General features: G+C 36.0%; 1 protein-coding gene across 1 annotated transcript in view; it reads right to left on the bottom strand.

The window, feature by feature from the left end:
* efna2b (ephrin-A2b) overlaps positions 1 to 12,772 on the bottom strand; it is a 188,842-nt gene extending 176,070 nt beyond the window's left edge. Inside the window, exon 1 of the mRNA XM_084100781.1 lies at positions 11,889 to 12,772. Coding sequence (XP_083956907.1) covers positions 11,889 to 12,028 — 140 coding nt within the window. The 5' untranslated portion in view covers positions 12,029 to 12,772. The remainder of the gene's footprint in view (positions 1 to 11,888) is intronic.
* Positions 12,773 to 24,037: the final 11,265 nt, after the last annotated feature.

The raw sequence follows: 24,037 nt of genomic DNA, 5'->3' as shown, positions 1-24,037 counted from the left end.
ATTGCAGAGATAAATTGAGTCTTGGGGTCAGAAAGCCTAAAAAAATAAAAATAAATAAAACAACCCCTACATCACCACATGTTATTTGGGAGGGTTTCAATAAAAGTCCTCCTCACTCATCCAAAAATTCAGCATATTCAGTTGTCAGACTGGATCTTTAAAAGGGACCGGATTCTATGGTCAGATTAAATAAATAAAAAAAATTCATTGGTGCAAACAGGGATAAAAAGTACCCCATGAACACAGTAAAATATACTGCTGGATCTTTAATGTTGTGGACCTATTTGTTTTGCTGAAGGTCCTGGAAATCTTCAGATACATGGTATCATGGATTGTAGCAAATACCAACATATAAAAAAATCAAAACCTGACAGCCTCTGCTAGAAATATTATAATGGGCCAAAACAACAATCCAAAACAAACATCAAAATCAACACAAAAATTTGTCACTTATCACAAAATGAAGCTTCTGCCATGACCGTCCCAGTCCCCTAAACTGAACCCTATAGAAAATGAGTGGGATGAACTGAAGAGAAGAAGCACCAACAAGGATCTGGAGAGATTCTGTAAGGAGGAATGGTCTCTAATCTCTTGTCAGGTGTTCTCCAAACTCATCAGGCATTATAGGATAAAACTCTTGTTATCTTGGTAAAGGAGGTTGCAAAAAAGTATTAAATAAAAGGGTACCAATAATTATGGCCAATGTGTTTTGGAGAAAAAAAAAACATTTATTTCATATTGTGATTTTCCCCCACTTTCAATTATTTTACTTCAATGAAAGGTTAGATTTTTGCAAATTTTTTGAAAGATCAAAAGCATAAACATTGCAGATTTATTTTACAGCCATCTTTGATCATATTTACCAGGGGTGCCAATTATTCTGACCACAACTGTAACTACATCAGATTTGTAACAATGGTTGACCAGAAAACAAACAAACAAAAAAAAAGACTTATTTTTTAATAATCAAAGAACCACTGCAATATTTAACCAATACTGGCTTGTGCAACATATTGCATGAACGAATGTCATTTAAGACTTCAAACATGACAATAAAATTATTTTCACAATAATTAATTTCCAACACTAATCTTTCTTTATCAGTAGACATGCAGTTTCTTTCCTCCCCCATGAGACGTGGCTGAGGAGCCGTGGAATTCTGGAGGAACCTCAAAGCCCTCTGGAGAAGTTTGGCTTTTCAAGACAAAATCCTTGGATTAAAAATACATCCTTCTTGGGATTTTCTCTCTGTTTGGCCTTGAACAGACCAAAGTCCTGCGGGTTGTCATCAACCCTTGTCACACAGAACATGAAGCATGTGATAATAATCATAACCAGAATATCATGTTGAGATCAGGGCTGAGAATCTGTCTCATTCGCTAAAATCCATCCAAACAGTAATATCCAGTTCATTTAAAAACTAATATAATGTTAATCAGGGTATGTTCAAGCTAAAGTATGACAGATTTGTGCAACTAGCCTCACCAAACAGAATTTATTTATAGAAAATAACAACTGTTTTCAAACAAGTCACCCATGTCTCTCATTGGTCAAAATAACAGACAGCCTCACCCCCGAACTCACGCCATTGGGTGATCCACTGTTGCTATGTCATGCTGGTCAGAGTTCACAAACAGAATTTGTTTTTATATTACCTCAGAGACAGTGTGTTTACACTTTTCAGGGGAATCAACTTATTAATGTCTTACTTGTAGTTAGCATACTACATTGGAATGCTAAAAAGTATTTGATCATCAAAAGACAAACACTAAGCGTGTGGCCAAATGTTTGTCGACAACAGTAATGTGTGGTGTGTCAAACATACCTTTGTTTTGGACTACAACTGGAAGCTGGGATGGTGCAGTGAAGTAAGTCTATAATCCTGTTAGCGTAGCACCTGAGTTGAAATGGCTAATCCTGTTTAAACTCACAACACTGCCCAGGTAATCTTCCTGTGTCCTGATCAGCAGCTGGCTCGTTCACAGCGCAAAAGGTGAGACATCAATCCGTGATCACACCTGTGCCGGGATTAGCCATTTCATGGCAGAATAACGTACAGTATATGCCGTGGAAATGTGCAAGATAAGTACTTCTCTAGCTTCTGTCAATGGGTTTTTATGCAACGCTTCTTTTCAGCGCAAATCTGGACTGAACACACTGGCCTGCTGAAGCTGAATCAACCAATGCAATTTATTTCCAATGGTGTAGAAAAAAATATAGGTATATATAACTGAAATGCAATTGTCCCTTGCACTGCAGCCTTGGCCCCATGTTCCTGTACGCTTAAACCACAACGCACTTTAGAAATCTTAATATTTAGCAATATTATAACAATTTTCCGTAGAGAACATTTTTTTTCTTACCAAATTAATTCAAAGGTTACATTAAAACTCCAAGTATGTATTTCCAAGAGTTACATTATAACACATGGGCCAAAGGTACCATAGCATCACTGCAGGCTTGTGAGAATTAATTTTTTTGCTTTGCCTGTCACAGTAACCTACATTTGGAGGCAGCCGAGGCATTTTTGAGGCTGTTTCGGGCATATGCAGTGCCACCCGCACACAGCTCAATCATCCTACCCATCATGCACCATAAAAAGGCTGAACCGCGTGCTCTCTCTTTCCGTGTATTTTACTGTCTCTTTGCCTTTCACAAAACAAGCAGAGAAAACTAACTGATCTTCACTGTAACAAACATACGGGTGTAACAAACATCAGGAAAGTTCTCCCTTTGGGAAGGAAAGTGTATTTTTATAATTAGAGTCATGTATAGTATATGGCAGATGTCGAGTGGGTAATTTCCTAAATTTGGATCTGTAGACGTTTCAAGTCAAATATTATAATATTTTTGTGCACACTACTTTTTTTTAAGCTGTGCATTGCACAACAACAAAAAAAAATGTTATAGCCTGTATAGAAATTAACTTTCAAAAATACACCTACTCTGAATAAATATATTCACGGGAGTAAAAAGCTTGATAACTAGCCCCATTCTTCACAATAACTTGTAAATATCTGGTTGGCAAATAAGCTCACAAAGTTATGTTATAGTCTTGTCATTATTAGTCGATTTCAACCACAGCCTCTCTCGCAGAACCCTGTCATCAGAAGACATCAAAAATTCCATCTTTTTTTTTTTCTGGGGGTTCAGTTGGAGGCGTGATTGTCTTTTTTGGGCTGCATTTCTGTACTTATTGAAAAAAATTAAAAAATAATTAAAAACATTAAGTAACACCACACAAACCCACTGCAAAAATACAACAATATACAGGTATAATATAATTTATTTATGAATGTCTTAATTATTAATATAGTTACCCCAACTAAAGGATTAAACCTGAATTCAGCAATATCATAATATCTTCCTACATAGTCAACAACGCATACAGTTATTGAGCATCAACAGTCTCCTACATTTGACATTAAACAATATGCCATGTTACTCTCCGTCTACTAATATTATCAATGTTAATTTCATGAAATAAAAGATTTAGACCTACAGAAACTATTATGTACCATGTTTTAATAGTTTTATTATTTTTTTTTATTTTTATTTTTTATTCACAAGTCTATCCCAAACTAATTTGTTTTAAAAACCAAACAAAACAAAATGTTTATTTGCTGAATAAATATTGGATTTTAACTGTACGTAATGTTTATGTTCATTTATAGCAAACATGTTATTGCTCAAATTAAAGTTATTTTTAGAATTACTGCTTAATTCAGCTTTTCTAAGTAAATGCTGAGCAGGATCTGTCAGTGCTAAGCATAGCTACAGATTCCGGCTGAGTTCATCAAACCGCATGGTTTGCAGTGCATGGAGAGCATGAGGTGATACAGATATGCATTTAAAAACACTAACCCTGGCAGTGGGCGTGCAGCAGATATTTAGGGTAAGGGTCGGCAATTTTCTTTCATGGATTGGTCCCAAACCCAAGTCCCTACTCTGCCAACACATTCCCTGCATAAGAGGGCTTTTCTCTGGTTCTGCAAGAATGACAGGTTTGACGTATCTGCAGTTCAAGAGAGAAAACTCCCAGATGACTAAGGAGGCAATGTTCCACTTCTCACATGCTTTCCTATTCTTTTCCTTTAGAAATGTGGAGTTATTTGAAGGTCAAGGCCTACTGAGATGTGTGGGCAGCTCCTCCCTCTCACTTGAAGACAGAACCATGTGTTCAGTGGCTTTTCACCCCATTGGTGAAAAGAAGACATTTGCAAAGTGAAAACAGGTGAATCAACTAAACACATCAGCACTAATTTGGCTTCAGGGAGATGGAGTCACATGCAAAACAGACTAAATAAAATGTTTTTAGATCAAATAAAAGTCACCTGGAGGCTCCAGCATCAGGAATCATATTCTCCTAAACTTAATTACTCAAATTTTACACAGCTGAGACATTTCGAGTTTTGTCAAAATCCAGGTGGTATGATATTCTTATTTAATGATATGTAGGCCTATCATTTAGTAAAATATTCAAGTATATTCAGTTTTCCCAACTGAGAAATATATTTTAAATATATTTGTGAGCCACTTTGTAAGTGGGCACTTTCATGTCAAATTATCTTGCTTGTGATTTTAATGTACATAAAATATTAAATTATATGAAACATATTTAATGAATAAAAATAACTAATGCATAAAATCTCTCTCCATAAATGTGAATATTTATAAAAAATATTTTATATTGTGAGTATTTTATATATCCATAGTGTGAATTATAATTGAGGATTCTGCATAATTTCAAATTCACATGCGTTCCACACAAAATAAAATAATATTTTATAAATACCTTTATGTAGCATATGCGGTTTCTTTTTTATAGCAATGAGCATTTTTTCTGTCGTTTTGGCAATTATTACGGCAGTAAAACTTAATTACTTAGTGCGGAAGAGTAAAAAGTTTAACATTATAAAAAAAATAAAAAAATAAAAATACATTTAAATAATAATCAGGAAAAGGCACAGAATAGTACAAAAGACGGCACTGCTCGATTCAGACTGAATACGTCTGACACCTTATGATAAACTTATGAAGCAAAACCCATGTAACAATGTTTTTGAGGATCGTTTGACAAATGATTGTATCTTTATTTTTCTCAGGAAGTGCACTGTACTTTGACCATGTTAATACTGAATAATCATGTCAAAATAAAAATAATTCGGCACTGGCTTTTTTTCTTTCTTTTTTTCAGAGAATATATTTTCCCATAATTCTCTTTCTGCTACCATATAATGTGCACTGTATAGTGCATGTCTTTAATTTTCAGTTATAGCACAGATGAATAACATCAGGTATTTTAAGTATTATAACATATAAGACTCCCGTAAAAAAAAAAAAAAAAAAAAACTGGCTATGTACAAGCAATTTCACAAATTAGGTTTGAGACATAAAATCACCCTCCCTTTCCTAGCAGAGAGCGGAGCGTATTTCCAAATAAAAATCACTCGAGGAGAGAAATGAGGAGTTTGTGGATAGACATAATGAGCCGACTGTATGTGGGTCAACAGAACTAAACTACAGTTCCAGCCGAATTAAGACAGTGAATAAATTAAACAATGTGATGCCTGGTGCCTTAAATTAGTTTTTCAAGAAATGTGATTACATATATTTCTAAAACACAAACATGAAATCAGTGTAATTAATATTAAGGAAAAGAAATTAAGAAAACAAATAATTTGTTTAAAAAATAAATTAACTTAAAAGCTCATTCGGCCCACAATACAAGAAAGAGAAAGTGGTTTTGGTGATCTCACTTCGCTTAAAAACAATCCCATCTGAGGGAGGGCTTTCTGGCACTCTGTGTCTCATAAATACTGTACACTAAATGAGAAAGGCCTTGGTCCTGAGAGAGAGGAGCGTCCCGAGCTAACTTGACCGAGAACCCAATAGCACCTGGATAAAAGAACGACAAGAAGATATTTAAACAAACATCTAGTCCTCAGATTTGCTATTTAAACCAAAGCCAGCATGCAATGCTGCTTTGAAATCTTCCGTTTTCTCTTCCGTTGAGGGAAAGATCCACCCATGAACGAGCACCTACCTCAAACCAAGTTTGAGTTCCCTGGATGCACGTGACTGCCAATGTGCTACGTGAATGTGGGTCAGGCATTAAAATTTATGAGTAATACAGAAGGCAGGGTGACGCTGTGATTGGGGCTGTTGCTGGGTATAAAAACAGACAAAAATAAACTGCCACACAAAGAGGTGAGGACGCAGGGGTGATAAGGTGCCCTGTAAGGTCCTGAGAATGAATTCTGGTTTGTGTCCACCGCAGAGAACAAGCGTGAAAATTGACTGTCATAGTGCCTGCACAGAAAGCATTTTGGCTGCTGCTTTCTATAAAAGAGTTGACGTTCTAAACAGAGTGATTTCAAACGTTTTGAAAGCAGACAAAGAAAAATGAATATACCTTACAACAAAACAATTAAAGATAAATAAATCACTGTTTAAAAAAAAATAAGCACCATGTTTGATATATAAAACTTACACACTATACAACAATATCACTACCGGGTATTTTTTTAACAAAACATATCAGGCGTAAACATAAACTAGCTTAAAATATTTCGCTTCAAAATACAAACAAACATTGATTTTTGTCTATATTGTCTGTTTGTACACTGAAGTTTTTTGAGTTGTTTGCAAAGAATGTCACATCTGTGCAAATGTTCAGGTATGAGCAGTCATCTTGTTGCAGGGTGGGGGGCAGGACAGTGCAGATAATGGCGGAGAGGGTTATGTTACTCCTGCAATACAAATTTAGAGAAGCACGACCGTTTCCACCATTCAGTGACTGGCACAGTGGGATGTTTTATTCCAACCTAAGGTAATATAACTTTGATTAATGCTGAAAATGAAATACGCCGATGAGTCGTCATTTTACTCAACGAAACTTTGAACCTAGATTACTGATTACAAAATTTCTATTTCATAGTCGTTTTATGTTGAAACCATGCGGCAACTTTAATCTTTAATTACATGTTGGAGCCTTTTGATGCAATATGGCGTTAGACCATTTGCATCATTTACTGCCGACAAGGGCTCAATTCCCTTTTTGGTTCATGTATTTAGAGAACAAAGGTCTCATGAAACATTCTGTCATTGATAATCATTAGCAGATGAATCTGAAGTCCAGCGGTAAACATCAATAACAGAATGGAAGCATTATAGCTATAATAATCGCTGACCTACAGACCCCAGTAACTGAATTTCTTCCTACAGTTCTCCAACAGAAGTAGCCCGTAATCTCATAGAAACAAAGCACCAGTGAGGCTGCGTGACTCCATGCACCCATCTTAAAAGATGCACTGTTGTTTTAGCAAGTGGACACAGCTGACTGCCATTCCCACTGTAATCTGATTTCCAAACTAACGAATTCACTGTGCCCAGAGCGCTGTCAGTTTAAGTGCTTTCCCTCACTGTAGTTACTGCGTATTAATGGACGAGGGTCGCTGGGAAAAAAACAATGATTATATTTATACACTTTAATGGATGAGTTAATTTGATTAAACCACCGAACAAAACAGCGATCTCATGCTAAAGTTGCAATAAGTCACGGGATGGACGACAATTTGGTGGTTGGAATGGGTTTTCTCTCAAAGTGTTTTCCTACAAAGAGGCTAAATTGTTCCCCCAACCCTCGGGACGGCAGGTCACAGTCTTAGCAGAAGAAACACTCGGTCATGCATTGTGAAATTTGAGGTATTTCTGTCTAGATGAAAGCAGACTGTAAATTGCCACCCTCCAGCTGCCCAGAAATGAATTATAAACACATACGGAAAGAATGCACAAACAAAGAAGTGGAAGCTGACTGAACTCTAAGTGCTGCTTAAAACAGAAAAATCAATTAATGTCAGGCACAATAAACTGGGCACTGGGTATTTATATGACTTGCCATAGAGAGATAAATTAGATTAAAAAAAATCAGCACACTTGTTTGCTAAAGAACTGTGTTATGAACTGTGTTGTTTAAGCGAACAACACAAAATCTTGAACAAATTCAAGAACGCATGTCTGAATAACAGATGCTTTACCGTAACGATAATTTGTCACTACAATAAATGCAAGTACATTTAGCACATACATTTTTTCAACACTCTATGCTAGATAAATATGAAAATGATAACTAAATTATAACTGTCAATAATATACTAATAGTTTCAAAATAATGCCCTAGGTGATAAACCTCAAAATTAGTAAAAAAAAAAAAAAAAATCTGGTTAGTTCTCATAGTATGACTGAATTAACCCCATACTCCATTTTTTGTCTTCGTCTTGCACCATAATCCAGATGCAAGCGTGAGGGTTCACAAAATGGCGGACAAATCCGTAAACTGGGGCAGAATGTGGTGCAATGCCACCTACAGGAGCTGAAGTTTGACACGAGCATCCAAGGTCAAGCTTGAAGTCATTAATTTCAAGCATACCAATCACAATAGAGGTTAATGACCCTAAGAGAATAAAATCCATGTGGATTCAGACAGTCATATCTGTGTCTTGCCCTCATACAGAAGTCATCTGACACTAGGCATCCCTCATAACCTTGAGGAACCAATTACACTATGCCAAAGAGTGAGAAAGTAAAAAAAAAAACATATAAAGAAAGAAATGCTTCCCTACCAGAACCATGGGCTCTTATTATAGCAAATTGATATTTAATAATGAAAATTAACATTTCATAACAGGATTTTTATGAGTCGCTTAGAAAAATCAGAAAAATCTTTATTCGTTATGGCACGGGGAAAAAATAAATCCAATAAAATATTTCCTTTCATTAATTAATTAAAATAAAGAATTATTATTTAATAATAATAATAGCAATAAAAAAAAATAACTAAAAGTGCCAAACTACAAAAATAAAACATTTTTGCAACGCTTAACAAAACATCAATAATAGGACATGTCATGTAGTTCTCAGCAGTTCACAAATTAAACTAAAGTCTTCTTTCTAAGTCTCTACAGATAAGAGCGCCTGCTAAATAGCTTAAAAACTAAACTTTATACACAAAAGCATTCACTAACTATTTAGCTGCTCCACTCAAAAATGTAATCACAAAGATTACTCTTCGGATCTGAACAGCTCCATTCTGAAACGGTTCCAAAGTGCTGCATGATGGGGTACCTATGTGAAAACTCACATTTCACCCTAAATGCTCTTTATAAGTCACCAGTCTCCTCGTGGACCTCACCGTAAAGCCACAAGGGTTAAATCGACACCTCAGGGCTGAACTCATAAAGAGCAGAAATGTATTTCAGTGTATTTATTTATGCTCTGATTGGGGTCATTTAGCACAAGTCATTTCAGTCTCACACTTCTAATTGAGCCACACAACAGACTCAAACAGTCGAGACCTGACTCAAACCACACCAGACGGCACAGCTCGCTTTTATGGTGACGTGCTAGAAAACCACAGCTCAGAATGAGCCCGCAAACTCGAATTTCAGTTTTCCAGGTTTGCAAACAACCAATGCAAATCAATGGAGCTACAATGCATATCTGCTCTGCGTTTCTGACCATCCAAACCTGGAAGAACTGATACATATCATTGATTTACTGGCTGACCGGTAAAAATCAATAGTACGGGTTAAAAACTCTCCAGCCTAATAATAGAGATGCCTTTTCCCTGAGCTCTCTCTCTCTCACACACACACACACACACACACACACAGAGGGAAGACCCATCTCAGTTTAGCTGAACAAACATTTCACTGCTCTGACATAGCACAGCAGACACAAACACACACAACTTACAGGTGGAAAAATATAGAGAAAAAATTATCCAGATCTGCTGTAATCAGAGATTTTTAATTATTTGAATCTATGGATGCATGGAATATGGGACAGAAAACGTTTAAAAAAAAAAGAAAAAAAGAAAGAATACTTTTTCCTTTTAGATTTGAGAATGAATTTGTGTTTTATTTATTTATTTATTTTTTTATTTTTTTTTTAATTATTTTTTTGGGGGGGGGGGGTCTAATAAATAATAATAAAAATAATAATTTACTATTGTAACTTATTCTATATAACATATAAAACATTTACTTGTAATGCAAAAATCAAGCCCATTAACCTTTTATAGGCTTAAACTATGTGCAGTCTCTTTCTTAAAAAATAAATAAATACATTATACACTCAACTCTGCATTCTTTCCTTTAAGATGAACTGGAAAAAAAACTTCCTTCCATGCTATTGTTTTTCATAAAAAAACAGTTCAATACAAACGTTCTTACAAAAGACAAAAAGCAAAAACTACAAATCTAGAACTCAAAAAAGAACTTTAGAAATTCTTCAAAGAACTAATGAGAACAAACATCTGTGAACTTTTCAGTAATGCCTTATAATTGGTTAAAACTGTGGCATGTAATGTATAAGTTTGACTGTGTGGTTACACAAAGCCCTGTCCTCTGCCAGAAACAGCCTTTGAGAGCGGTCTGATGAGGGGTGCTGGGGTGTTCCAAGAGGGGGGCTTCATCTTAGACTATTTAAACCATATGGTGATATGAAATGAACAGTACTGATCCCCCTCAGAAACATCCATGAAGAAAGAATAGTAAACAAAATAACAGTCTCTTCAAAAGCTGACAGGAAATCAGACTATGCATGTATTAACATATTTTGGGTGATTATCAACCCCGCACCCCAAAGGCACACAATGTTACTGTACACAGCCCTCAGTAACTCATAACAGACACCAAGTGTCAAACAGTAAGCGTGCAATAAATGAGGCCATAAAGTTACAATATGCTCATAGAGAGGCTGATTTTGTGAGAAGCCCTATAAGTACTTTTAAATAGAACACACAAGTTGTTAAAACAGTGCCCAAGTGAGGCCTTTTTGTGTGCGTTTTAAAATCTTGATGGTTTTATGAGTGAAATCGCACATAAAAAAACTCAAATGGAAGACCCTAAGTGTCCCTTGATGTTTAGGACTGATTTAAATTACTTCACCTAACTTGTATCAAAAATGATCAAAGAAAAACATATTTAAAAAATAAAATAATATATGGTGATTCTTCAATTGGAGGCTTTTTCAACAACTTCCAAATTGTTTAATCGATATTAAAATATACATCACACATCCTACAATAAAGATCGGAGTATATGGCCTGAGCAACCTTCGAGTGGATTTCAGGATAGTAAAATAATCTGTGACGGTAATGATTTTTTTGTTTTTTTATTTAGATTTTGGAGAAAAGTTGAAAAGCACAAATTAATTTATATTTACATGATAACTAATTAGATTTTTTTTTTTTTTTAAATGTTCAAAATGATGGTAATAAAAGCAGTGTTGTGGCACTGAATCTTTGACATATAAAATACAATTATAAATTGAAATAATAATAAAATAATTATAATGAAATTATGCTTTAAGTGCAAGTAAAAAAATATATATATTTTATATCTAGATAGAAGATGAGCCCAACATAATGTTTAAATGTTTTAAATATTGCATTTGCAACTATTTCTATATTTCAAATTAGGGAAAAGTAAACAGACAAAATAAAAAGTTGGACACTAGAACACTGGAATAAGGGTTGTTTATATTAAGCCATGTATATATATATATATATATATATATATATATATATATATATATATATATATATACATACATACATACATACACACATACATATATATATATATATATATATATATATATATATATATATATATATATATATACACACACATATATATATATATATATATATATATATATATATATATATATATATATATATATATATATATATTGGGAAAAGTTCCAAACAACTCTGGCCTGACTGTAGTTTTGAAGAACTCGAGTAAAACCTGCTAGCCATGACTCTGCAATAGCAGTTGAAACTTGACTCACTTGTGATGCACTGAGGTGTTTCTTACCTGGGATTCGTGCTGTTCCAGTACACAGCATACCGGTCTGAAATGATCTTACTGTCATCCGCACACACGGTGACCCAAAACAGGAAGACGACCATGAAAAGTGTCAACTCCATCTGATATGCAACAGAGTTCTTGTCCATAATGTCAATTAACAGGGAGAAAATACAAGCTCAGTTAATAATAGATGCGTTTAAAGGGAACGATCATATGTGTGAGAGTCTTATTCAAAAGCATCACATTCTTCTGTGAAGGAATAAAAGTAAAGTCAAAGCTCAGTGAAAGAACTTATCACGGAGGATCCATCCAGCATCTCGACCTCCATAGCTTGAGATGTTTCCATCTCAGAAGCAATGCTTGTTAAACTGCAATACCGCTTGCTTTTCACATCCATTCTTCCTTCCAGTGGCTTTAAAATAACTTTTTTCAGACTCGTAAAAAGTGGCCAGATAGTTACCATCCATTCAGGCGAACGTGCGCGCTCTAAAATCCTGCTGATACTCCACACATGCGCGTGGTCCGTGAGACTCCTCTCTTAAGCCACCTGACCGAGTCGGTCTTCTTTATCACCAGTCAATGAGAGTAAAAAGTAGCCAACACTTCAGTGTCGAACTGCCATGTGAAAGTTATCACGGTTGCGGGCTCGTGGCGCGCTCACAGACGCGATGCTGAACCCACACGCGCCGCATCACGCGCAAAGTTGACGGTGTGCCGCTTTAAATGTCGCTTCTGCGCGCGAACAACTTGCGGCTCCTTACAGACAGTGGTTCTCGCGAGTGTGAAATGACATTTTATCTGTTTCCTACCTAAAGACGATCGGTCCTGCCTCCACAGCGCGCTGTCTCTCTCAGCACATGTCTCAGTCTCTTCGCTGTCTCCTCGACTGCGGGGCGGAGCTGCTTGTAGAGGGACCGCCTGGACCTACACACTGAAACTTTGGAGATATTGGCCGTTAAGAAGGCCATTATATGAAATTAAACTTAATAACAGTTCGCATTAGATAAAGAATGATAAGTGCAAGATTGTGTGGGTTGTGTGACATGTTTAAATGTTGTTGTTTGTAAGATGAGCACTATAAATGAAATTTTTTTTGTAAATTTGCGGTAAAAACTAAATGCCAGCTGTGCTTACCAGATCTTTACCGTACAAATTCAGGGACAATATTACACGCTTTACGGTGCGGTTTTTACCTCACTTTTACATGTTACTGTTCCTAATGGTCATTCAATTATAACAATAATTTTTACTTATAAATGTAAAAAAAAATGTACTGATAAATACAGTACCAGTCAAATGTCTGGAAACATTACGATTTTTTTATGTTTCTGAAAGAAGTCTCTTCTGCTCACCAAAGCGGTATTTATTTGATTAAACATATAGTAAAACAGTAATATTGTGAAATAGTAGGTTATTGCAATTTAAAATAACTATTTTAATGTTTTAAAAGTAATATATTTCTATGATGGTAAAGCTTAATTTTCTGCATCAACTCCACTCATCAGCTTCAGAAATCATTCTAACATGCATTCATTATTACTATCAATGTTGTTGTGCTGCTTAATATTTTTTTTTTAAACCATGATACACTGTCATTCAAAGGTTTGGTGTAAGTAAATTAATACTTTTATTCAGCAAGGACACATTAAATTGATCAAAAGAGACAGTAAAGACATTTATATTGTTACAAAAGAATTATTTCAAATTAATGCTGTTATTTTGAACTTTCTATTCATCAAAGAATCTGGATAAAAATGTATCACAGTTTCCACAAAAATATCAAGCATGCAAAAATAAAAAAAGAACCATTATTAATCATTAGCACCAATAATAATTGATAATAATTGAGCAGAAAATCAGCATTTTACTGTTTCTGAAGGATGATGTGACATTGAAGACTCATTTTAAATTATAATTATAATTTAAATTATTTTTCATAAATTACATTTTAAATTATATTAAACAGAAAACTGCTATTTTAAAGTGTAATAATATTTCACAATATTACTGTTTGTACTGTATTTTTGTATTAAGGTATTTATTTCAAAATGATTTAAAAATCTTAATGTTTCCAAACTTTTGACCAGTACTTTATATACTGGGACAGATATACTGAGTTAATTATTAATTAAAAAAAAAAAAAAAAAAAAAAAATGTTTTTTTTTTTTGGTAAAATGTATATTGCCTTTGAAAGTAATTTACAGTTAACAGTTTGGCATTATTTACATTCATTTTCATTTACATTCATTTTCTGTGTAAAATTGAAATTTACAGTGTAATTTCCACTCATGAAAATTACTTTATTATTACCTAAATTATTTAATATCCATAATGGCATGTTAGAATTTATTCATTTAATTCTCATATTTTAATCTTTGACTTCTTTAAAGTTTCTTGATTTCTTGCTTTTATCTAGAAATGGAACATATATTTGAAAAGTACCCTGAAATGAGCTGTAGTTCTTCATGGCACAAATGTAGAACATATTCTTGGAACAACATTCCTGTCAAATAAATATAGTCCTTAACCTATCCCTAAACCTAATAACTATACCACAAATCGGAGGGAAATTGTAGGTTGATAACAGCTCAAGCCTAAAACTATACCAAAACCTAAAACTAGATTTTATGTCCAGGACAAAAACAGATGATGATCCTATATGATCATTAGTTTGTTACCCATGTTAAATCATCAAATGAGAGAAGTAATGATGCTGCAAATTCAGCTTTGACATCACAGAAATAAATTACATTTTAAATTATATTAAAACAGAAAACAGCTATTTTAAAGTGCAATAATATTTTACAATATTACTGTTTGTACTGTATTTCCAGTGCTTGTTGGTGCTTGTTGCTGTGTTTAGTGTAAAACTGAGAGAGAGAGAGAGAGAGAGAGAGAGAGAGACGCTCCACAATGTGTGATTCAGCACTGATTAATATTTAAAAAGTAGAGTAGGCTGGGGGCTCAACAGACACACAGGAAAGAAAAATACAAATGAAAGTTTAATTCTGCTTTTAAAGATGGTACAGAGATTAATGGTGCTCATGTATTAAAGATTCAGGGTGTGTTCTGCATATATGTATGGAGCATGGAGTGCTTAATGACTTGTGGAGGGGACTGTGAAATCATTATACCCAGGATACAGATGTTATAGGAGGAGACGCAGCACACACAGATGGCAAAAAAAAAAAAAAAAGTTCAAAATAGCCTACTAGCAGAAAAAAAGTCATGCTTGGCTATTATAAAATATTATTCAAATTCCCTGATAAAACAACATGTGTCTATGTGACCGACTGGCTTTCTGAATAAGAAGAGAATTATCTTTTTTTTTTTCTTCTTTTTTTTTAACAAAGACATGTTACAGTGGAAATAAATATCCAGCCTAGTTCACACTGTTTGCACTTTCACAAGAAATGTGATTCACACTAGTTTTACTGGTTTTGCGCTGCGGGTCTTGGCCTAAGATTAAGTGTTTGCCAGCAGAGGGCAGCGTGACTCACTGGAGTTTGACCCTATGACTGGATCTGCTCACTTGGCTTTGTTTTATTCTGACATTCTCTTATCTGCCTCCTTCACTGCTGCATTAGATCCATCAGCGATCATATTCAAACTCTGAAAGCCCTAATAGATGCTCTGAGAGGAAATGTTACCGCTGCTGCTAATAAACTGTTCACAAACAAATTACACTACCTCGTGGAAATCTTTTGACAAGCCCGGACAATGTTTGAAAAATATATCTGTCAGCGTAATAGGTCACTTTCTTAAAAGCAGTCAGTTGGAAATGTATATTGGCCTGAAGAGAGATGTGGCTAACAGAGACAAGAGGCCACATCTGTTTTTTCTTTCCTGAAAGATCTGCCGCACACGCCAGCAACCACCATGTGTGTAAAACTATACTTGAGGGAACAAGCATACCTTTCCAATAAAGCTTCAAACGGAGCTGTACTTTTTCCGGACGGCAGCAAAAGCTTTACTTGAGCACTTTGTAAGCTGAGAGAGAGAAAACACAAATATACAAACACTTTCTCACACACACCACAGGAGTTTTGCTTCAAGTGATGTGTTACTCCTCACTTAGTCTTGTTATTTTTAAGTTTGTAATTACAAATATGGATCATTAATGTTATGCAGTGCCTTTTTAACTTTGACGGGCCTATAAACAAATAAATATGTTTGTTTTGTATTTATTTGGAAATACTTGTATTAAGACCAGCTCAGGCATTTTATTAATTATATCTTTCCAATAAATGATTTTCAGGGTGAAATAAAAAATAATAATTATAATGAAAGATAATTAATTAATTACTATAATTACATGAAAATGCAGTGCGTAGTAGGAATGATCCACCTGGTTTTGTATGTGAAATCATCTGCTATAGTATTCCTAACTGCAGGCAATGCATTTTAACAACCCCTCAACACACTTTCAACACTCTCAACTCAAAAAAATACAACATCTTGCACTAGTTTTTACCATTTCAAAGGTCCATGTACCACAGAAATGTTGGGGCCCTTACTCCTTGTAAGAGTAAATGTCTCCGACACAGGACATGGCTGAATTTGAAATGTCTCTGCAGCTGGAGTCATGCCTCCTCTGATGCAGTTTGTGAAGGTCATCAAGTCCCATATGAAGCCCTGCTGTAAACTTTAAATGCCTGCTGGCACAAAAGTGCTGGAAAGCCTGCAGTTCCATTCCATGACCAGCCAGTATGCTGAATTTAATATCCCAGGGTTTATCTCACTTTAGCCCTTTAAAAGCTGAGACCTTCACAAAGATGCTTTTAAAAACACGTGAAGTCATTGAGACTAATTGGCAAATTAAACACACATGAAAGTGCACTGCATGAGTTAAAGGCAGCGGTTTGAAGAGATTGTGGATCGACAGATGTGCTATCAAATTACTGAACCATACTCAAACGCACCCACATTCAAAGACTCGGATGATGCAGACAAATATCATAATATTTGGGACCCTCTCCAGTGGATTAGGAGCCATTCATAACAGCGGAGGCCATTTTTACTCTCTGAAATATTTTTGGCGAAGTAAACATGAAGTGCACCCTGTGACTTCTTCACTAAGAAAAAAAAAACATTAGAAATCAGCATCTGCTTGACTTCTATTTAGCTTAATAAAAAGATTCACTGCATCTTATTACGTTTCATTAATTATTTGATCATGGGTGAAACGTGTTGGCTACCAGAATCTGTGAACCTGACTTACAGTACCTACGGCCTCCAGTGAGTCTGAGCATCTTTGCTGATGTTGTGCGCCCCCTTTTGAGTTCTGCTGGTACTGCATGAGCACATCAGGCCAAGGAGGTTTATAATAGCTGGTGAAAGCTACAGGTGTGTGTTGGAACTAAACGTTGCTGGGCTGTGGCCCTCCAGGAATTTCCTTTAGATTCCCTTTATAGTACAGGGGTGCAAAACTCACCCCTGTACTATAAAGGGAATCTAAAGGAAATTTGTGATTTATAGCATGTCACTTATAAAACCTGCCTCCCTCCTGCAGCTGCCACCAAGGGAACATATAAGGTCTGAATTATATCTTTCAAATTGGCATTTTTCTGAAAAGTGTTGTCTTATTTTTTATATTGTCTTACCTTTTATATGCATCAAGGTATATCTGAATCCAATGTTCTAGCATAACATCCTAGCATAATCCTATAGCATAATAAAAGACCATATATCTTATTTACTATACAAAAGCAGTATGTGTGTATATATATAAAATATACTGTGCAAAAGTCTTAGCATTTTCACCCCAATACAATGTATTTAAGCCAGTTATTTATATTTTTGCTGTAGTGCGTCAGCAGGAAATATCAGTTTATATTTCCAAACATTCCTTTTGCCATTAGTTATAATAATCCAATGAAATGTTTGAGGCACTTGTGTAAAAAATGCTGTAAAGTGCATGCTTTCAAAAATAATGTCATAAATAGATTTTATTTTTCAATTAACTTCTATTAACTAAATCAAATCGATATTTAATAGATACAAATCGATTAACTAAATCATAATCGATATATACATCGATATGTGACCACCATTTGCATTTAAAACAGCTTTTGTCCAGGTACACTTGCACATAGTTTTTCAGGTAGCTTTGCAGCTAGTTTTTTTCAAGCATCTTGGAGACGTTGCCACAGTTCTTCTGGATTCAGTCTGTCTAAAATTTTTTCAGTTTCTTTATGTAATCCCAGATGGACTCGATGATGGTGAGATCAGATCTCCGTGTGGAGCATATTGGCTGTTATGTCAGACTCCTTGTCCATATAAAAATCTCACTGGATTACTACAATTTATGGCAAAAGTAATGTTTGCAAATGTTAACAGATATTTCCTACCGACAAAGTAAAATATATAAATAACTGGCTTAAAACCATTTTTTGGGCTGAAAATATTAACAAGCCTAGACTTTTGCATAGTATGTAAACATACAGGTACGCTAATCCAGGGGTACCCAAATCTATTCCTAAAGATCTACCTTCCTGCAAAGTTCGGCTTCAACCCTGATCAAACACAACTGAAGAAGCTAAAGATGGGTTAAAGATGCAGTAAGCAATTTCTGAAAAACACTGTTAAAAAAAGTGGATCGGACCAAGAACCACAACAAACCTGTAGCCAATACTACTGTAGGGGGTGTATGCACTCATGTTGAGCGACGAGAGAGAGAGAGTGAGCAAGACGGAGATTTGAAGAATGACTGTTGATAAAGAGATGGCTGAGGGATAGGGGTGTAATACAAAAATTCAACAATATATATCGTGGATAGTGACAATCTGTATTGTGTTCACCCAAAATGAGAATTACTCTGTGAGAAAAAAATTCAAGTTTACAGAGTTTTAGTGTCAGTACTACATTAAACTACTATATATAATGTAGAATATAATGTATAATAATGCAATGGAATATTTGTGTGTCCTGATAATGCCAAATTTCTTATGTTACCAGTAAAACATGTCCTACATTATTTTAAATATATCTAGTCAGTGACAGAGTGCACGTGTACTCGTCTAAAATAATTCTGTATTTTCAGCTTCAGAATCATGAATATTTTTATTCTGGTGTCACCATTGTCCTGTGCACTGGGTCACCAGCACAAAGTCCAGGCCTATTAATTTCCACCCCCAATGTAATACCAAATTTAGCATTTTAATCGACAGTACATTTTTGTTAACCTTTTGCCATATGCCTTGGAGTATCGCAACAATATTGTATCGTGAGTTCAGTGATATGTATCAAATCGTGACACGAGGGTATCGTTACACTGCTACTGCACTGTAAAAAAAGAAAAGTTGACTTAACTTAAAATTATAAGGCAACTTGCTGCACAGATTTTTTTGAGTTGACTCAACTAAAACATCTCTATAGTTGAGTTGACTCAACTATAACATCTCCAGTTGAGTAAACTCTATTAGTTGAGTCAACTCAAAAAATCTGTGCAGCAAGTTGCCTTATAATTTTAAGTTAAGTCAACTTTTCTTTTTTTACAGTGTGAGAGACATTACAAAAGAGAAAAGATCAGAGAAATTTCACTGGAAAAAGAAGGGTTATGACCAGGCAAGAGCTTTAGGACCTGCATTAATGTTAGAAAAGCTTTCCAGCGCCAGAGAGACCTTAGTGGGAAGGCCTAAAATCAGACGTTGAGGTTGTGTTGTTTCTGCTCCATACATGAGTAACATTGGTTTAGACTAGAGTCTGTGCTGCTGACGACTAACAACAAACTCCTGCTTGTATGTGTAACTGTAGGCAATGAAGGGAGGGGTGTGTGCAACCAAATACAGAAACGCACTACAAATACTCAAAATGCAACCTAATACAGAAACGCACGGCAAATAATCACAACGCAACCAAATACAGAAACATGCTGCAAATAGCACAAACCACAATGGGAATGTTTCAAGGGGACCCCAACAAGTGACAAAGATGGCTGGGACATGCTTATTGTTCAATGTCTACTCATCAGTGGTGTTTTTGATGACCTGAAAGATGAGTTTTTTGTTTATTTTAGCATCCTGATCGTATGTGCATTTTGAGTATTTGCAGTCATTTCTGCATTTGGTTGCATTGTGAATATTTGCAGCATGTAATTCTGTTTTTAGTTGCATTGTGAGTATTTGCAGCACATGTGTTGTCAAACTAAGACAGTTTTTGTTTTTTCTATTTACATGTGTTTTCTTCAGTTGCAGCGTGTTGAGCTCTCTCGGCCACCGTAGAACTCTGAAGGTAGGTAGATCTCCAGGAAGAGGTTTGGGCACCCCTGAGCTAGACAATGTTTGACCATTGTACTTGCAATTTCGTGCATGGCACAGCATTCTATAAACAGCGTTAAAGTTCAAATAATTTCTACATTTCAAAAAACGCGGCTCTAAACCTTGCTGTGTGAATAGCCCCTTTATGCGTTCTAGCGATCTTGTATTCTCGTTATAAGTCATCATCACCTGCCGAAAGAATGCAAGTACCGAGGTCATGTGGAATTACCCTGATGTGTTCTTGATATTGCATCAAATACAGATGTGAAAGAAATTAACTGCTAAGTCCCGTAAGTAATTTCGGGTGGATGACATACATAAGCCTTTTTTTAACTGGAAGAGGTACATAATTTATTTATTTTTTAAATTCATCGTTTTTAGTACAAAGATGAAACTGTCAAGACTGTCAAAACATATATTTTTTTTCTATTTATTTTTTAATGTAAGCGATTTAAACTAAATTGTCACACCTTATGCATTCAGGTCTGTTTTGACCCGAAAGTGAACTGTGGCTTTACACATGAAATTACACTGTTTTTTGTTGTTGTTATGTTTTGTGTTTAAATCAAATAGTTAGATTTTTCTCAAAATTACTTCTGTAAATAGCATCTTTCCTACACTCCCATTTTTCCCATTTCCTTCCCATTTTGTTATGTATATGTATAAACATGCAGGCACATACACACACACAACAATTCTGAAATGAAAATAAAATGACAAACTAATTAATATCTTAATATTATCACGGAACAGAAGAATGGAAACACAGGTAAATTCCAGAGTTTATTGAGTGATAAGGGACTTGAGCAGGTGAGTAACTGGACTGCAGATCAATATGGTGATACTGTCAGGAAAGTGACAATTCTTATATGTTGTAGGCGGTGATGATGAATGAGACAGGATCGCTCAGGTAAGTTTCCATAGGTGGATAGTCGGGTAAGTTTTCAGTGTTGAACGACTAGACCAGACCAAACCAATGGTGGACTGATTGGTGAGCTTAAATAGAAAGCTGCTGATGAGGGTAATCACAGACAGGTATGGTGATTGTGGAGTGTGAGGTATGAGCCAGGAGGGATTCTGGGAAACGTAGAGTGCTGAGGTGACTGGACTGGTGATTGAGGATTGTGACAGTAATGGACAATGGACGACGATGGACTGTGCTCAGGGACTTGGGATTGTCAAACCATTAACGGAAAACACAAAGTTAACATTAAGTCAATAATCTCCCTTGACGATCATATGCCGAAATAAATTTTTTGTCTTTTTATGGTTCATTTAACCCTGCATGAAAAAAAGGTAATCAAGTCTTGGTCAGAATAATGGGTCTGAAGAGGCAAGTTCCAAAAAGTTTGCAGTGTGGGCTTCAAGAGGACGGTCATCCTGAGTGAGGAGGATTAAATGGAAGCGAGCTGTAGTTTAATCCTGAGCTTGCTGGTTCACAGTGACTGGAGCAGACACTGGACTGAGTCTCAGGGGAGGAACGAACTCAGGAATTTCACTCACTGGAACGAACTCAGCAATTTCTCTCACTGGAACAGACTGAGGAAGATGACTCACTGGAAAAGACTGGGGAAGATGACTCACTGGAACAGACTGGGAAAAATGACTCACTGGAACAGTCTGGGGAAAAATGACTCACTGGAACAGTCTGGGGAAAATGACTCACTGGAACAGTCTGGGGAAAATGACTCACTGGAACAAACTGGGGAAAATGACTCAATGGAACAGACTGGGGAAGATGACTCATTGGAACAGACTGGGGAGTTTCTCTCACTGGAACAGACTGGGGAAGATGACTCACTGGAACAGACTGGGGAGTTTCCCTCACTGGAACAGACTGGGGAAGATGACCCACTGGAACAGACTGGGGAGTTTCTCTCACTGGAACAGACCAAGGAAGATGACTCACTGGAACAGATTGTGGAGTTTCCCTCACTGGAACAGACTGGGGAAGATGACCCACTGGAACAGACTGGGGAAGATGACTCACTGGAACAGACTGGGGAGTTTCTCTCACTGGAATCTCACTGGGAGTTTTCCCATCAGGTCTGCACTGTTTGTCCAAAGAAAGATCAGAGCACTTACCATGATGGTATTGAAATTTGCCATTGCATAGTCGTGAGGAGGGAAGCTGGCATTGGTTTCACCCACAGTGAAGGACAAACCTCTTAACAACAGTGCTCCAGGGAACAGGTGGTAGCTGATGTCAGCATCTATTGATAAAGATGATCCTCTAATCTGCCCCATAAATTGTCTTCAAGGTTCCACCATTCCATGATACCAGGTTGGAAAGATTAAGAAATTCCTCAACATAATCTTCAATTGGATGACAATCTTGTGAAATGAAGTAGATTCTCTGGGTTGAATGTCTTTGGTTGATATTATTGGTTAAGGTCTGGTCTTCTATCACGGAACAGAAGAATGCAAACACAGGTAAATTCCAAAAAGAGTTTATTGAGTGACATAAGGGACTTCAGCTTGTGAGTAACTGGATTGCAGATCAATATGGAGATACTGGCAGGAAAGTGACAGTTCTTATCTGTTGCAGCCAGTGATGATGAATGAGAGGAAAACCAGAAGACGAGATGATCACAGAAGATGTATGAGGACTGAAGAATTGACAGTTCAGGAAAGGATCACACAGGTCAAGTCACCTTTATTTATATAGCGTATATTTTTACAATAAAGATTGTTTCAAAGCAGGTCTACAGTTGTAACAGGAAAATAATGCAACAAAGTTTGTTTCAGCTGTACATCAGATCTAGAAGTAAATAGCGACATAGTCCAGCTTGAGTAAGTTCAGTGATAGTAAATTTTTGTTGTAAAAATGTTCTTCATTTAATTCACTTAGCCTATGTAGCCGCTCTGGAGAATAAAGTGATGTCATCGTCCAGCTCAGTTCAGTGCTCAAATAATGGTGTCAATCCAGGCAGATCAGTAATATTGTTGCATATTAAGTGGCCCCAACTAAGCAAGCCAAAAGCCAAAGCTGACAAAGACAGGAAAGTATCTTTGAATGGACTGGTCGAGACAGGATTGCACAAATATGTTTCCATAGGTGGGTAGTCAGGTAACGACGAGACCAGACCAGTGGTGAACTGATTGGTGAACTTAAATAGAAAGGTGCTGATGAAGGTAATCACAAACAGGTGTTGTGATTGTGGAGTGTGAGCAGGGGCACGTTCACGTTCAAAATGGTGCGCAACGTTTTGCTACGGTTTCCGGGTTGAACGTCATGTTTCCTGGAAACGACGTGCACCGGTGTGCAACGGGGTTTGAGATACGTTTTCTCTTGTTTGGTGGGTGTGTCAGAACTGCAGTCCAATCAGCAGCAACATGTATTTAAAGCACGCGGTATTAAAGTGAACTCGCACAATGGGTTCAAGGAAAGTAATTTACAAATGTGTTCGATGCAGCTCGGTGTACGCAACAACTGAGGATATTAGAAGACATGTTTGTAGTAAGTTTTAGTGTAAAAATATAGGATATCAACATAATGATGTAGTTGTTTATATTTTTAGCTTCATTGCAAATGACATTTGGTATAGAAATAAACAATGGTAATTAAGTGCTTTTCCTAAAAATGAGAAAGAAAATACAGGGTATTAAAACAGTATGAACTACAAATAAAGTCAGTATGTGAGGCTAAATAGATGTGTTTTAGTCTGAATTAGGTAAGATGTGTGCTTCAGTTTCAGCAATCCCTTCACTCGATTGGCATGTTCTCTTTTGTTCTGGGTTGCAAGCGCAGTAACTGTAACATCGGGCATATTTTGTAGTATTAATTAAACACATATTTATACCGACTTCATCAGGCTCCGAAAATTCTTCACAAAAAACACAAAGAATGGCCTTCTCAGGTGCCATAGTTGCAACTCTTGCGTCATCAGAACAGTG

The sequence above is a fragment of the Abramis brama genome (assembly GCF_963993115.1).
Source record: "Abramis brama genome assembly, chromosome: 23".
In the NCBI taxonomy this organism is placed as follows: Eukaryota; Metazoa; Chordata; class Actinopteri; order Cypriniformes; family Leuciscidae; genus Abramis; species Abramis brama.
This window is presented reverse-complemented; position numbering and strand designations above follow the sequence as displayed.